We start from the raw sequence: 18,132 nt of genomic DNA on the forward strand, positions 1-18,132 counted from the left end.
TGTTATCATTTCACCACAACAGAAAGAGCAGTCTGTATTGAATAATTTCTTCAATCTGTATAATATGGTATGGGAACTAAAGTGAAGGAAATTTGACGCTTAGAGAGCCAACAAAGCAGGAAAAAAGCGGAAGCTCCTGAAAAGAAAGGATCAAGGAATATGGAAGAAAATAAATTAGAAGTTTAATATAGTTACAGTTTTTAGGCACGATTCCGTAAATCATAATAATGCATCGGATTTGTTCATGACAATGCTTTTGTTTATTTGATAATGAATTGATTCTCAGAAGCCACTTGATAACGACCGAAGATAACACACTTCGGTGTTCAGTTCGATTGAATTTGCAGAGATGGTTAAGCTCAGTTGATACACAAGATAGAGATGTGAAATGTTGCCGAAAGACCCGTGTCTCATCGATCTTCTCTGTATCATAAGCTAGCAACGACTCACAAGATGAAGCAACAAAACGAAACTAACCTTAGCAACTAGGTAGCAACACTGCTCCTAACAGCACTGTTCAGGTTCTTCTGAATGAAGTGTTGAGGGATGTTATCTTCGGGAAATTTTCAATTGCCAAATTCAGAACAAGGTGGTCAAAGTTCAAATATGACGTATTTGCCGTGAATACAGCATTATTTCTTCTTATTGCTTCTAGGTTAGTAATTGTTCGAAAACTTAAATACTATGGCACACTCACAAACAAACCTTCAATCTTCCACTACGATTGTGACAAACGTGCTAATGTACTCAGTGATTCAAAAACAATAAACCTCACTTCGATAAATCCTTGTAAAACTTGGAAAACCACGGACCATAAGAACAACTCAACTTGAAGCAGCGATCAGGGCTCCCCTATTCCATGGGATATCTACTTACGCTATTTTTTCTCTTTGATAATATTATGCAGTGGTATCCACCCCACATCCCAATGACGCAATAACTGCTACTCCCCTCCCTTGAATTGGAAATTTTCAAAAATGTTGTCAGTAGCCAGTCATTCTGACCTTTTTTGGGACCCCCTAAAGCTGGGTTTTCGTTTGTGCGTAAATGCCGTCGTCGACCACGACAGGGAGAGAATCTCAAATTGGTTAGATTTCAATATGTCCACATAACCTAAACGATTATTTTCAATTATGTTTTAATGGGGCAGTTTGAGCTTATACTTTTAAATGGCAATATTTTGATATTATTAGAAATGTTTGATTCTTTAATAATATAGACAAATAATGAAAAGTTATTTGATCAGCTTTTTTAGCACACTTGAAATTCGGACAATATGAATGTCAACAATTCTTGTCGTCGTCGACTGCGGAAATTTACGCATAAACGAAAATGCACCTTAAAGATTGGATTTTGAGCCACCTCTCCCCAAGAATATCAAGGACGCAGTCTGCGTCCAACCAACCCCCCCCCCTCCACTGGGCACCTCTGTAGTATAAATCTGTAGGCCTGGGAAGCTATGATTGAATAAATGCATTATATCAACGTGAATTATTATTAATCGCATCAACTTCACTCCCTTCTAGTTTGTGGTTATTGAATGTTCATTATTAAAAAAAAATTCTTGACTGTCATGGAGAACCACATTGATTTTATCTAATCTTCGTAAGTCATGGATTTTGATTAGAGAGAGGTTGGCAATTGGAAAATAGAAATTGGAGAAATCCTGCACACGAAGCCTATCCAATTGGAAGATCTAACTTTATCAGCAAGTTATTTCGATATCAGAGTGAACCAGTGCATGAACAAAGGAAAAAGCGAATCCCCGTTGCAGTCACCGCTAGCAGCTAGCACTATCACATCGTCCCTGTCACCGCGTCACCGGTCGATTGCAATTAACCACGCTCCACTGACCAATGGTCGCCGGTCTGTCAATGGTCAATGCATTTGTCCCACTCCCTTCAATGTAGGCCTACGCTCTTGGACATTTGTTGAATATGTTTTGATGCTGTGGAACTTCTCCGTAAATGAAAAAAACACTGTTTTATTTTTGCCAACTCCATTAATAAGAGGACTGCATTTATTTTTTTCAAATTATTTATTTGCATTTTCATTCGTTTACAATATTAATTACAACATGTAAAGAATTTCCGCATTGTCATCATAATATATTTCAACATAATTATTTAAATCACAAATGAAATAATGAAGTAAACAAAGAACCAACTGGGAATCGGAATGGTAGAAACGGAAATAAAGTACAGGAGAAAGGGGGATTAGAGAGATACTTCAAGAACAGTACTGATGAAAATCCAACATGGAAACAGGCAAAAAAGAGAATAAATAAAGAGGAGGACAAGAATGAGACACAGAACAAAGATGGAACTAATAAAGATTAGCAATTACATGAAAACAAAAATAGGACTACAAGAGATGGAAATATTTGTAAAAGCAAGATTAATGAAGATAGGAAATATTTTATTTTGGGAACACTCAATGTAAGAACGATGTTTGGAGAAGAGAGATTGATTGAATTTGAAGAGGCGTTAGACGGGCAGGAATGGCACATTATAGGACTTGCGGAAATTCGAAGAAGTTATGAAAGCATGGAAGAACGGAATAGCGGCCACTTATTCTGTCATTCTGCAGCCACCCGGGGACATAGAGGTACGGGATTCTTTGTTAACAAGAATATCAAAAATAATATAACACAGTTTATAGGGATATCCGACAGAATGGCGATCCTGACGCTAACGATAGGTAACATCAAACTATTTGTGATTCAAGTTCATGCTCCAACTTCGGACAGCGCAGAAGAGGAAGTCGATCTGTTCTACGACATGTTGGATAATCTTTTGAGCTCAAAAACAACTGGAGAGAAAGTAATTATATTTGGAGACTTTAATGCAAGAATAGGGAAAAGCAGGCTTGGAGAGAACAGAACAAACGGAATCTACGGAGTTGGAGTTAGAAACGAGAGGGGAGAAAAACTATTAGATTTCGCACTCTGCAATAATCTAAAGATAATGAACACGTTCTTTGAAGGTCAGTTAGCGGACAAATGGACATAGAAGTCTCCACTAGATACTGTACATGAAATAGATTTCTTTATAGTAGAAAAATCTAATAATTTGATAAAAAAGCTAGAGGTGGAAAAAAGGCTTGACTTCGATACTGACCATAGATTATTGATGGGAAAATTAATAATGCCAAAGAGGAGATATTTTATTAAGAAAAAGCAAATAAGAACAACCGATTTGAATGAGCAAGAGTTTGTCAGGAATCTGACGAGAGAGATGAGTAACAGAGACCTCTCAGAGAACTGTTCAGTTGAGGAAATATATGAAGGAATAGTAAATTCAATTTTGGAAGCAGCAAGAAGTCTAAACAGAGTTCGTCAGCATGCTGCAAGAAGGAGCAATAAATTATCTGAAGAGACAAAGCAGCTGATCGAAGAGCGAGAAAGATTGAATAGAATTTTGAACAAATCAGAAGAAGAAAAGAGGAAACATCAAGATCTCAGAAAAGAAGCTCGGAAAAGAATAAGGAAGGAAATGAAGAATTACGAGGAGAATGTAATTAGAACAATAATGGCCACTTCAGAGTCTACAAAAAGCATCCATAAACTAATAAGCAGTGTTAAGAAGAGATGGATACCAAAGTTGGACACAGAAGATGGAACATCAACAACGGAAAGAGGGAGGATATTAGAACAAGTTACATTGTTCTATGAGGAGCTCTATGAAGAAGGAAATGGAATGGATCATCAGACAGAAAGAAGGAACACTAGAGAAGAGGAGCCAGAACTTCGAGTGCCAGATATATTGGAGCAGGAAACAAGCCATCAAGCAACTGAAAAAGAACAAGGCGCCTGGAGATGATGACATTACAAACGAAGTGATAATCTCCGGGTTGGATGTTTTAATGAGCACTATAAAATTACTTTTCAATAAAATACTGAAAGAGAAACAAGTGCCCTCAGCCTGGAAAAGAAGCAAAGTAATAATTCTATTCAAAAAAGGATCTCGCTCGGATATTAAAAATTATAGGCCATTCACTCTAACCTCGGCTCTGTACAAGATATTCGCCAGCATAATCAAGAACAGAATAATCAACAAGATCTACGAAAACCACCCCTCAGAACAGGCCGGATTTAGATCAGGTTACTCTACAGCGGATCAATTACAAGCTGCGAACCAAATAATTGAGAAGAGCAATGAGTATAAGATGCCTTTGTACATAGGATTTGTAGATTTCCACAAAGCATTCGATAGCCTTAAGCACTGCGAAATTTGGAATGCACTGGAGGAGTCGGGTGTTGAAGTGGAAAACATTGAAGTATTGAAAAGCTTGTATGAGGATAATGAAATGTACATCGAGTTGGAGCGAAGAGGAAGGAGTATTAGAGTGAGGAAAGGACTCAAGCAAGAATGTCCATTGTCACCAATCATCTTCAATTGCTGCTTGGACTATGCTTTTCGCCGTTTAAGTTGGGAGAGCAAAGGCTTGTGCATAAATGGCTATCAACTAACCAACTTAAGATTTGCAGATGATGTGATGTTAGTGGCAAAAAGTGCGGAAGAGATGAAAGAAATGTTTGTTGAACTTATAGAAGCCAGCAAGAAAATTGGTCTGTGTCTGAATGCAGGCAAAACAAGAGTAATGACGAATTCAGACACGGAAAGAATTGATGTTACAGGTGGTAGAAAAGAATATGTCAATGAGTATGAGTACTTGGGCCAACTGCTTTCTTTTGAGAACCGAACGGGAAAGGACTTGAGTTTGAGGATAAACAAGGGTTGGAAAAAATATTGGGCACTGAAGAAGATATTCAAGGGCGACTTTTCGAATGAATTGAAAGCCAAATTGCTTCTGAAATGTGTTTATCCAGCTATATTATATGGTGCTCAGACTTGGTCCCTGACGGCTCAATCAGACAAGAGATTGGAGACAACGCAGACGAAGATGATAAGGAGTATTTTGGGACTGCGACTGCATCATAGAAGACGAAACACAGACTTACTGAAGCAGGTGAAGGTGAAATACCTACAAAAAGAAGCTCACCTGATAAAATGGAGATGGGCCGGCCATGTGGCAAGGATGACAGCAGAGCGATGGGCGAAAATATGCACGGAGTGGATACCACGAGATCGGGCCAGAGGGAAAGGACGTCCAGCGTGCCGATGGAGAGACGAGCTCACCCAAAGAGTTGGAGATATGTGGCCGACAATAGCCAGGGACAGAAAGAGATGGGAGAAAATCATCAAGAAATTGTAAATTTGTAAATAGTTATTGAAGTTACTGTCAAGCTGCCAGCACAAAATATCATTACCTCATATGAGAGGCTTTTGTTCTATTTAGAATGTCAATAAAGCTTTATTATTATTATTATTATTATTTAAATCACAAATTCATAAACTACATAATAAGACACTTAATAAGTCTAGTATCTATATAAAAGCGAAATGGCACTCACTCACTCGCAGAACTAAAAATCTACCGGAACAAAAACGTTCAAATTTGGAGGCGAATTTTTTTTTTCCTTTAGAGGCGCACTAAGAACGGATTTGGAAAAAAATCCAAAGATACGCCCAAAATCTGCGTTTTTTCAGCGGTTTTTAACGTTTTCTCAGCTTTATCGAGAACAAATGAACAGAAAATGTTCAAATTTAGTACAGAAGCTCAGCTAGGGTGTAATAATGTTGTGTTAGAAGGAATTTGTAATAACGCCAAAGATAAGCCCAAAATTAGCGTTTTTTGCGTTTTCTCAGTTCTTTCATCAAGTAATAGACAGAAAATGTTCAAATATGGTACAGAGGTTTAGCTAGTGTCTAAAAAATTTGTGATGAGTTGACTTTAATATTTCATCAAAGATACGCCCAAAATCAGCGTTTTTCTCAGCTTTTCTGCGTTTTCACAGTACTTTGACTTACTGATGGAATGAAGCATGCTCAAATGAAAAATGCTGATCTCATTTTTGGACGATCCAGACGGGGGTCCAGGGGGCGGAGCCCCCTGGCTAGACGGATATGGCGAGCGAAGCGAGCCTGACGGCTAATCTTATTATATGGCTAGAAATTTGCAACTTCACGTTTATAAGTTAAACAAAAGGACTGAAGATTTGTTGTTAACACAGCTGAAGATGTGTTGGTTTCAACATGAGACTGTAGGCCTGTTATTTAATCTACGCTATTGGTAACAATTTGTTGAATAATGTATTGATGTTGTGGAACTTTTCCATAATTTAAAAATTATTGATTTATTTTAACTCAACTCTTATTAATTTGATAACAGGACTGCAGTTTCGTTGTTAACGCAACTGAAGATGTATTAGTTTCAACCAGAGAGTTTAGAATGTAATCAGCACTCTTAAACTGTGTTTACACAAAAGTTAACAAAATGTTCATTTCTCCGTCATTATAGATTATATTAGATTGAACATAACTTATCATACACATGACCAACGTATGTGTTTGTCAAGTTCCGTTCAATCTAATAGAATCTATAAGGATTAAGTTATTAATATTTTCTTAATAACTTTGGTGTAAACCCAGCTTTACATTACTCCAAAACCTTACATTCTATACTCTCTGGTCTCAACAGGAAACTGTAGGTATATTGTTAAATTAATAAGAGTGGAGTTGACAAAAATACAGCTGTTTTTCAATTGTTACGATCTTGAATTTTTTTCTATGAAAAATGTAGTAAGGTATTCCTGGTGCCCTTTCATATTTTTTTTAAATAAAGATTATACGAATTAATAATTTATCAGTATAGCTTGAAATATATTATTTCAAACATTACCGTATTCAAAATTATAAAAAATATTATATTATATATCTTTATCAACACTTCAATTTCACGCTGTCCTTATTTAGTCAGTTTCATATTTACATCATCTAGTCAGCTGATATTAGTCACGGAAATCCACAATCAAAACTCAGATTTACACATTCGTAACAACTACATTGTTCTAGAATTGTTCATTAAATAGTTTATTGATCAACAGGAAATTTGTTTCAAATATGTGAAAGAAAGTCAGTCAGAGATGAAAATTTCGATAAAATTTAACCCTGTATTCCGAGATTTGGAGAATTTATATTAGAATTGTTTTTTCGTGGTGAAATGAGACATCACCAGTAGAAAGGACAATATACTGTGCTTTTATTTCTTGAAAACATTGTCGTTTCAAAAAAAAAATTATTGAGTTTTCTTCTGGCAGCATCTTTTGTTCATCGACATTTCCACATCGTACTTGATGTTGGAACGTGCTCTCGACCAGTATCGTTGTTGTATTATGTAAGCAATGGATACAGTTCTTGCAGTTACAGAATGTTTCAATGATTCTACCATAGCATTGGCAGATGGTCACGAATAATCGTTGTTCCGGCCGGCGAGCCAATGGGCATGAGGTCATGAACCTGGCAACCGCATCCAACATCCAACCTATAATGATTTCATCATAAGGAGAGACCAAGACCGTCGTCATCGTCTTGGCTATATCTATATCCACTATGTGTGGAGGCCTAACTGACCCAACTACATATCTATCGCTTCATGCACTGGTTACCCTTCGCTTTGTCGACGTAATTCTCATTAGGAAACTCGCTAACTAGTTTACCAACCTAAATTTGTCATATAATCGCATGAATGAAAACAATTTTCAACTGGAGCATATAGCAGATATCACTTTTCCCTTCATTTAGAGATAAAAAATAGTTTTGTAAAAATAATTTTCCAGTGTAGCCCATAGTGCTAAATCTTATTGTAAAGTATAAGCTCTGCTTAGTCCACTATATAGATCAAAACAAGGCTTAAATTATAGCACTCAAACCAGGGATTTGAACCCTATTCTCAAGAAACGCTACAATAATGTTGACTAATTTTGTTCATGTTATTTCTCAAACTATTAATGCTATGTAGTACAATTGACGTACAATATTATATGTCTCGACGAGGATATATTTCAATATGTCTTAACAACTTTTTACCCTTATTTTAGGCTACACACCAGGGAATATTAGTAATACTATTAAGTATGTATGGTTGATAAGAAATGGTCAATTCCCGTTTGTGCATTCGAGCATAAAGCCTATCTTCAAAGTGCGAATTAGAAGAGTGCTGTTTTAAATTGACAATATTCAGTGTTGTAATCAAAGCTTTTAAACTAACCTCTATTACTTGTGATCTAATTATGCTGAAATGTTGGCTTATCTACTTATCAATTTAATAAATTTGAATTCCACATGTAGCAAACAATTATTATCAATTTATACCCACTTAATAAATTTGAATTCACATGTAGACAATCAATTATTATCAATTTATACCTACTTTATTAATTTGAATTACACATGTAGGCAATCAATTATTATCAAAATTTATACCTACTTAATAAATTTGAATTTCACATTAGACAATATTAAGTGAGTGAGATCTGCTCCAAGATAGCTAATTTCTTCCCAGTCTAACACAGTATAATAAATGAGACCATAGCTTGTTTCAATTCCAGCTAACCAGATTAAGAATTCTGTCCTTAGAATTTTCATTCACGGTAACGAATTCCCCCGAATGTACTAACAATTACTTCATCAAAATATAGACCAAGCTATTTTCAAAGTTTTTCTCCCATTAAAAATCCTGTTTCCCTAATTATTCTTGTTTTTATTTTATTATCATTAGAAAAACCCATCATTGACTTGTTTATTTTTTTTACAATTGATAGCAATTTTAATTGGGTACTTATTTTGATTTTTTCCAGTTGCTGGGACTGTGCATATTAGCGGTTGGAGTGTGGGCTTGGTCGGAAAAAGACACATTCAACAACCTGGGTCGACTAGCCAATATAGCCTTGGATCCAGCTTTCGTTCTAATATGTGTTGGTGAGTGAAAATCTTTCAAAATCGTCATGACTTCTGTGATGAAATAACTTCATACGGAGGAAATATTGAATAAATCTCATCTCATAAGACTGAGTATTTTTATCATTCATACAATATGTCAATTCAATTAATTTATATCAAGTAGAAACATACATATTTCCAATCATCATACCGTTCAGACATTCTCCAAAAAGTTGTTGTCAAGCTTTCTTGAATTAATGTTCACTCTACAATAACGCCCACAATTACCTCTGCAATAAAAAAACAAGTTTGCCCACATTAAACGTGAGTATTCATACGTCGTACTTTTCGTACTACTCGTGATAATCTTACAATATTATTAGTAAAAATTTTCTTATTTAATGTGCTGATATTCTTGATTCTTGCTAGAATTGTTCTTATTATTTGATCATCATCTATATAAAGCATCATCTACTCCACTTGTGCCATAATTTTCAATTCAATCTATTTCCACATAAAATTAAAAGTTTTCTAGTTACAAAATACTCCAGTTACAATAGAATAATATAAAGATAAATTACATTATTATTATTCGTCTTAAATTGTAACAATATTGAAAAGTATAGTAATATTAGTAATTATTATAAGTATAGTAATATTGAAAGTATATTGAAAATTAGAATCCCCCAAGAAAACTATTCGTCTGTGAATTGTACAGAGTTCCTAGCAGCAGATAGTAATGAAGAGTAAATAGTAATGAAATAACTTGGAAACAATTTGGAATATAACTTATAAAATGAACATATTGGTTTTTTAAAATACTTTCAATACATTAGAAAAGCATCATCGTCAGAGAAACTGAGACTCAGAGAATCAGAGATTCTAGAATCATGTTATTGTTAATAATAGTTTTCTCTTCAATCTTTCGCTCTTCAAACTTAACTGGATTATAGAAATTATGTTTTTATAGATAAAGGATCACTCACATCAATTGCTTCTTGTCAGACACCTAACTCAGTATAATTTTTACATGCAGCATGCAGGTATACAGCTGCCCTATTTTAGTGCAATCGCTGGTTGCATTTAAAAATGATCATTCAAATACTACACACAAGAGAGATTATCTGCGTTGCATTTCTCGTTACTCTTTTGCTGATGTCGGTAGAAAATTATGTTTTCAGAAGATACTTGATAGTTCAATTTTACAATATTTACAAACGAAAGTAATGTCTTTATGCTTTTATTTTATCTGGCTGATTTCTATTTACTTTTGGTTTATAACCAAAGTAATACTAACCCAATCTTCGCTTTTTTTAAGGTACTCTTACTTTCGTCATTGGGTTCACCGGATGTGTAGGAGCACTTAGAGAAAACACGTGTTTGCTAGCCGCTGTAAGTATTTATCTTTTAATAATTCAGCCAATCCATCTCAAATGCACCACTACTTTTTAGTGACATACAATGATTAAAATTATCTTTCATTCATTTGAAGTGAGATGGATAAAATTACGTTCCTACTGCTGTCTGCCTTGATTTGGATAAAAAAGTGTTGAAAAAATTTGTTTGAATTTTGTTGTTGTCTAGCTACTTCACTTCCCGAATTTCAAAATTTTCTGGATTGCTCATTATAGGGTACTCTGGTCTTTCTCGTTAGAATCTTGTTATCCTACGAAAATTGAAAGATATGTTCGCTGATTGCTGTTTGCTTACAAATTGCTGAAATATTGAACTCTTGAAAAATCTTGGTCTCCCCACATTTCGATGAAGAATCCCTTAGATATCTATTGCATAAACTTTATTTTTCATACATCTTGCTGAATAATTTAGGGTTTTTTCTGTAGTTCATATCACATCCATTGAGTTATAGTCAGTTCTATGTTATGATTTCCCTGGTCTATCAGGATATCCATTATATTCCAGACAGAATTGAATTTGAATTTCATTTACACAATGATAATTCAATGTGTGCTTTATTGAATGTATAATAGTTATTTGTATATCTAGAGTGGAAGTACTGTTTTTTCTCCCTGAGGGAAAAGTTTGAAGCCCGAGGCGAAGCCGAGTGCTACAATTTTCCTGAGGGAGAAAAAACATTTTCCACTCGTGATATACACAACATTTTTCCTCCACCTACATTTTTATAAAAACTGCAATTAAAATAATTTTTAAAAACGAACGTGACCAAACAATGTGTTACAACATAATCTAAAAAGTAAACAGAAACAGCTGGCTTGTAATCACAGTTCTCCGCCGACAGCGCTATCTGTCGGCAAAAGTTGTAACAACAACGGCCGCCACAACTACAGCTATGATGAAGTTCCCGTTTCAAATTTGATTAGTTAATGAGCAATATTCGTTGGCTGGTATTTTGAATAACATGGAATAATAAAAAAAAATTATACATTTTTTAGGATAGTAATAGGAGGTTTGTAATAATTTTAGCATACAAACATAAATTTCATATATTGATTAAATGTCTGGTTGAGATTGAATTTAATGTCTGGTTGAATGTCGTATTGAATTCAGTCTGTTTAATGACTACTCTATATGCTTCCTCATCTGAGCTTAGACCTTCTAACCTATTTCAAATGTACGTTTTTAAAATAGAATATGTTCCAGGGAGTAAAGTAAGCACTTTAGACAGGAGGTGGAGGAAAAAATAATTTTTCATCTACTTACAAAGATCCACTGATATGATATTTCCCTATTCTTCGCTCAACAATTATTGTTGTTAATAAACCAGTTGGTTTATGAAATAGGTTTCACTTCTTTTACTAAACTATATTCTCATTTTTTCCAGTACGCCTTGTTCCTAGCCATAATCTTATTACTAGAAATGACTGCTGTAGTAATGGGATTCATCTTTAAAGACTGGGTAAGTTTTTTCAATATTAATTTGTTTCAGTTTTTTAACTTTTTTTGTCTCTTCTTTTTCTTCCTTCATTCAAGGTTTAGGCTCCTGCCTGTTCCGACTCACAACAGTATAATTATATATCTATCTATTACAGTACGGTAGTGTGAAATTGAAATAATCATTAAATAAGTTATTCATCTTTTATATTCTATAGCCATCTTTTCCTAGGTCTACCTATATATCTTTTTCCTATAGGGTGGTAGTTAAGAATTTCCAAGGGAATCCTTTCTGTTTGCATTCTGTTGACATGCTCCCTCCACTGGTTGCGATATGATAATAAATATATTTTTTTCATTCATGTTAAAGGCACCGAGCTCTCGCCTTATATCCTCATTTCTAATGTGGTCCCGGGGTCACAGCTCTTTGACCTGCGAAGGAAACTCATTTCTGCTGCCTGCACCCTGCTTTTTTATTTGTTCAGAAGAAATGTTATTTCAACTCTTAATCTGGATTACATACTGCCTTTCTCATTTCATATGCTATTGTGGTATTCAATTCCATTTATTCTGGATGTTTTCTTGCTGTATATAGTACCTATACATGCTCAAATAAAATTCACTTCAAAGATCGTTTCATAACTCCCAGATTTGAACTGTATTATGTTATTTCTTGATTGAGTACTTAAGAAAGTCACTGCAAGCTTGTTTCTAACTAGATCTAGCTTGCTAGTGCATCATTGAAAAACTTACAACATCAAATGTGTCTGTTGAAAAAAATTAAAAAAGTAAAAAATCACAGTGAAATATTTTGTGCCTGATTTTAGATAGCAAATAATTGTATTCCAATAATCTTCATGATTTTTATTTTATTTTTTTTATTTTGTATGTATACTATCATACTGTATTACATCACTGAAAATTATTTATTTTCATGTACTTTTTTCTCAAATATAATGTCAGTTGAGTCTTAGTAACATGCACACATTATTGGCTCACTGGCATCAGTGCGTAGCCGATAATGCAGCTCGTTATATAATTGAAGAACTCGTTCAAACAGAGATTTACTCACACATTATAATTATTGACCGAGCGAAGTGAGGTCTAAGATTCAAGTCGACGGTTTTGCATTTCTCTTTATGTTTGAATGTTTATATGTTGCGAATTTACAGTGAAACGCAGCAATAGATTTTCATGAAATTTGACAGGTATGTTCCTTTTTGAATTTCGCGTCGACGTATACATAAGGTTTTTTTTGAATTTTGCATTTTAAGGATAATACAAAAGGAAAAAGAGTTTCCTTCTAACAACAATATTACCGTAAAAATCAGACTATAGAATAATTTATCATAAATCAGCTGTCTAGTGGACTATAATACTACCCGTTCAAAAACATCGAATATCTTGAAAATGTATGTTTCCATCAACGTTAGTAGACAGTTTTGTCTACTAACTCTGTCATTCCATAAGCTGAGGCCATGATTCTAGTTTGGAGTTATTGATAGAAAACATTTTTTACACATTTTTCTATATTTAACCTGATGATTAAAATAGCAACAAATTATTGAATAGAAATTGATTTCTAAAATCATGAAAAGTGAAAAATGAAGTTTGTAGGAAATAAGTATTCTGGTAGTTTATTTTGTTAATTTCAACACACCGATTTTTCGCCAACACGACAACACAGAATGTTCTCTAATGGGTTGATTGGATTGGCGTATCGCCGGCAGCCAGACCTGATAACAGCGCTCACACTCGCATTCCGAGACGACACGTCACGGTACTATAGGACAGAAAGCTCTATGTTTATTCAGGATTTTTTATAAACATTTTAAATTGATGAATTATTTATTAATTTTTGAGAAAACATAACAACAGGTCAATGTAACTTACTGAGCGCGAGGTCTACTCACAGAACTACTAGTTACAAATTGATATATGATTCGGAAAGTAATCCAATAAAATTGAATTTCTTATTCAGATCAAACTTCAAGCGACGGGAGGATTCCAGGCTTTTATAATCCATTATAGAGAAGATCCAGATCAACAAAACTTGATTGATTGGATCCAAGAAGACTGGGTGAGTTTCCACTATTGTTATGTGTTGTTATGCACATTGTTTGATTAAAACAATAATCTCTACATCAGACGACTCTCTATTGTAATTGGAAATGTATCTTTACAGTCTACTCCAAGTATTCTGCTCTATCATAGTATGTAGAAATCAGCTCATAATTTTGCTAACAATGTACTCTAATACATACTGTTTATGCATATGTAACAGGTGTTTTATTTTTTATGAAAAACTTCATAATAATAGGGTCCTCAGTAAATACGGATTGATTTAGTGATTTGATATGCTGCTGTATAAGCTTACTGTTAATTTGACGGTTCAGTGAGATTAAATACTTGACCACAATATAATCTTGAAATGTTGTAGAAAATAATCCTCATAATACGAAGGTAAGTCAGTTATTATCCGCAATATAGGTGTATTTTTCTTTATGTTGATTGGACTGTTGATTTGCATTGATGATGTATTCTTTGTTCATTTGTGCTTATTATATCTAGGCTAGTTTCAAACAGCTATTTTAATTCTATCATCACTGGCATGCTGTTAATTATGGCAGCTACACTATTCATTTGCACCAAATAAGAGTATAACGATTAGTGGGATCAACCGTTTTTCGTAGTAGAAGAGTGGACAAAATTTATTGAATTTCATTAACTCTCAGTTATGGTAAAACACCATTCCCGTATAGCACTGAAAAACGGTTTGATGAATTTCCCCTGATACACCTTCCGACCTCGGAAAACGGTTCATTGAACTTTGGTGCAAATGACAAGTGGAGAGGCCATAATTAACAACATGTCAGTAATGATAGAATAAAAACAGCAGTTTAAAATTAGCCTAGATATAAGCACAAATAAGCATTATTAACGCAAATTAACAATGCTACCAACTTGAACTGAAATACACCTACATTGCGGATAATAATTGACTCACCCTCGTATATCAATTCAGTTTGTATCACTAACAGAAATAATCCATATTCTTATATTTATCTGTTCTAATTTTATATTATGAAATTATTTGACGATTTTGTTTGTCAATAGTTGCAATGCTGTGGAATTGAAGGGCCAAAAGACTGGGATAGAAATAATTATTTCAATTGTTCATCGAGAGATGTGGGCAGCAGGGAAGCTTGTGGCGTGCCATTCTCATGTTGTAGAAGAAAGCCTAATGTAAGTGTTGTCTCATGTTCTTTATTAAATTCTGAATAAAAATTTAATGTTGCAGTTACAAATCTGTATAAATTCTTCTTTGTTCAGAGAAGGCTGGTTATTTTTCAGTTTTTATTTCAGTGTACGAGTCTACTCAATCTTTATTAATATTGGTCAATTATTCCAATCATCTATAGATAAATGACATGAACAGTTTTTATGTCAATCTTGAATAATTACTACCTTCTCAAAGTTATAATTATTTGCCCCATTGTAAAGAAATATTACTGAACGTCATATTTTTTAATCTATCAATGAAAAGAAAAATAATTGATAAGATCAAGTAGATATCTCAGTTGTGTAATACAAGTTTTATTTTCCAGGAAATTATTAAAAATAAACAATGTGGATATGATGTTAGGAAGCCAGGATATGTAAGTATGAAATAATTTATCTCGTTTTTTTCATACTAGCAATAGATAAATTTCTTTGATGCATACTAGATAACTCAGTACATTATAGTAACGTGCTTAGTCGATTTGACGCATCTTTCTCTTCGATATCAGGTTTGTTGAAACTGCTACAATATCAAATTATTTATAATTTGATTTAACGACCTATCATTGTAAGAATATAGAACCAGTTTCTGTAATTTACAGAAATTATTGAAAGTTTATTAGAAACTCTTGGGGGATATCACAAGATGGTACCGTAATGTTGGATTCAGACATTTGTACCAACATAATTTCGCAAACATGTTGAATCCGAAATTAGCTTATTGCAAGAGAACAGAGCAATCTGAATTCTACTCAATTAATCTTTATTTATTTTTACGGAAAGAACATAATTTAAATGTGCTTACATTTGATGTCAATTATAAAATACAAGCATTATATCACTCATTAAACTATGTTGTCATTACTCTTGCAAAAATATTTCTATTGTACTTATTTTTTTCAAATTTAATATAATTTGCACGTATTGTGTTCTTTTCTAATTATATTTTCAATTCTTCAATTCCATATGCATGTGTGCTCGGTAAATAAAATGAATTAATTCATCAATATTATTATATTCTGAATAACCATCTACTGGGTTGAGGGTTATGCTGTATTTCTACTTCCAATTGGGCTCTAAAGTCTTATTCATTGTCAATTGATCTTACTTATTGACTTCTTTGGTCATGAGATAGCGGACAGCTCAATAATTCAGAACTGATATTTTCGGTTGCTCATTCAATAGAGGATAAAACGCAAAGGAAATTTTACGCGTTCTCACTCATAGTATTTCTTCAAAACCATCTAGTCAAAAAGTAAACGTGAATACAGCAGAAATATGAAAATATTGAAATTAAGAGTAAAAAGCTGTTCAATTTTTCATGGCCAATAAAATATTTTGTAATATTTAATATAATATGATTATGTGTTATCATCATTGATGAATAAATAAATACGTTGTAAATAAGAAAGAGAGCCATGGTGGCGGTGGAGCATAGCATGTTTTGGTTATGGTGGTGATGGTTGTAGTTTGCCGACGGCTGGACGAATCTGTCGCCGAGCACTCAGGCGGGGGGCGACCACACCATATTCGAGCGAGGCTGCCTGCGCGCCGGCGAGGAGTGGATTGAAGCCAATGTCATGTCGGTCGCTGTCGTCTCCGTGGCGCTAGCGCTCATACAGGTACAAAGCACTTCACCTCTTCATTCATCACCTTCATTCATGTTTACTCAACTACTCATTCATACTGTTAGTTGCACAAACGATCAACCGCTTGCGATACTCGCAGAACTACTACAGCGTGCGGCAGCGAAACTTCCTTTTTTTAAGTAAATAAAACTCTTTGTATGGATCAGAAAGTTTGTATTCATTCTTTCTAATGTCGACACATATAAAGTTTACATTCATTAGATATAAAGTAAATTCGTATGGCTTTCGTTGGTGGGGAGTCCCTTGCGGGAAGGTCCCACCGCCTGAATATATAATTTGAGCCGTTAATGAGCCTTACGACTGTCATACTTCAGCCGGGACCGACAATTTAACGTGCCCATCCGATAACACGGGAGTGATCTGGTTAAAAATCGTTGGGTAATGAGAGGGTTTGAACCCGGGATCTCTATGCTGCTACGCAAGCACTCTATCCACTAGACCACGGATCACTCCTTCATTAGATATATAAAGTTTCGTTTCAATCAGTTTTAAATTTCAAATCAGGTAGGTGACGTCCCCCATTCTCCATTCACTAAGTAAACCGATTTCTGGCGTTTGTCTGCATTGTAGACATTATGTTAGCAATTTATTCCCTGATATTGGATTTCAAATCTTGTAGTGCCCTTAGACGGTTCATATAAACAAGGGATTTTCTCAAAAACCCTCATATAAAAAAATCACAAAGGTTCAAATCGGGAGATAGAGCTGGCCAATTCAAATCACTCCTAATTGAGATGAGGCGTCCTGGAAAGTGTTCCCTCAATTGAAGTCACGTTCAGAAAATTCCTTCACAGTTGCCATCTTGTGTGGATGGGAATGAAGATCATCATGAAGAATTCGTCTCACAGAACGATCGGAAAGTCCATGAGCAGATGCATGTTTGCGCGCAGAACGCTTTAGTAATAGCAAAGTTGAAACTCTCACTGCCTCAATGTTCTCAGGTGACCTAATGGAACTCCAGTTCTTCGTCTTGTCCAGTTTGTCTGAACGTAGTGACCCACGTAACAATTGATTTCCGGTTCGGGACAGTAGATGTATTTCCAGTTTTGCAATGTGGACTAACCACATCCAGCAAGTGAATAAGAGACTGTCCCCTGTTGCTCAAGCTAAGAGAACATGTGACGGAGGCATATCTGGTCATGGTGTATCATGCACTTTTCCACTGCCATATCTCCTACGGTCTACTAATGTGGGGTCATTCAGCCAAGGTTTTGGACATACTGAAGCTGCAAAGACGGGCTTCTAGGATTATAACTGCAACCGAACATCGTGCAAATTGCAAGCCCATTTTTGTTAGGCTAGGTATCCTAACATTAGTCAGTCACTTCCTTCTTCTCTGCCTCGTGTGTACAACGAAGAATTTTGTTAACTCGGACTGATGTAAATCACAACTCAACACTAGGCATTGAGAGCTGTTTTACATCCCCAAGGTGCGCCTGCAGAGATCGCGGGTATTCTATAGGAGTGCAACACTAAACTACTTCAACAGGCTGCCTGAAGGAGTGAAACTATATGTTAATCAAGTGTGCGTGCCAGTTGCACAAAAGCCAATTAAATTCTAATCGTGA

The 18,132-nt window shown here is 34.8% G+C and overlaps 1 protein-coding gene across 3 annotated transcripts in view; it reads left to right on the top strand.

The window, feature by feature from the left end:
- The window catches only part of LOC111043369 (tetraspanin-5), a 33,817-nt gene that overhangs the window by 12,740 nt on the left and 2,945 nt on the right, over nt 1-18,132 (top strand). For 2 of the 3 annotated variants that reach the window (XM_022328299.2, XM_022328297.2), the window contains exons 2-8: nt 8,702-8,822; nt 10,102-10,175; nt 11,584-11,658; nt 13,615-13,713; nt 14,751-14,879; nt 15,242-15,292; nt 16,385-16,537. In XM_022328299.2, the coding sequence (XP_022183991.2) occupies nt 8,702-8,822; nt 10,102-10,175; nt 11,584-11,658; nt 13,615-13,713; nt 14,751-14,879; nt 15,242-15,292; nt 16,385-16,537 (702 nt within the window). The remainder of the gene's footprint in view (nt 1-8,701; nt 8,823-10,101; nt 10,176-11,583; nt 11,659-13,614; nt 13,714-14,750; nt 14,880-15,241; nt 15,293-16,384; nt 16,538-18,132) is intronic. The other variant, XM_022328298.2, reaches the window with a different exon arrangement.

This window comes from Nilaparvata lugens, chromosome 1 (assembly GCF_014356525.2).
Source record: "Nilaparvata lugens isolate BPH chromosome 1, ASM1435652v1, whole genome shotgun sequence".
Lineage (NCBI taxonomy): Eukaryota > Metazoa > Arthropoda > Insecta > Hemiptera > Delphacidae > Nilaparvata > Nilaparvata lugens.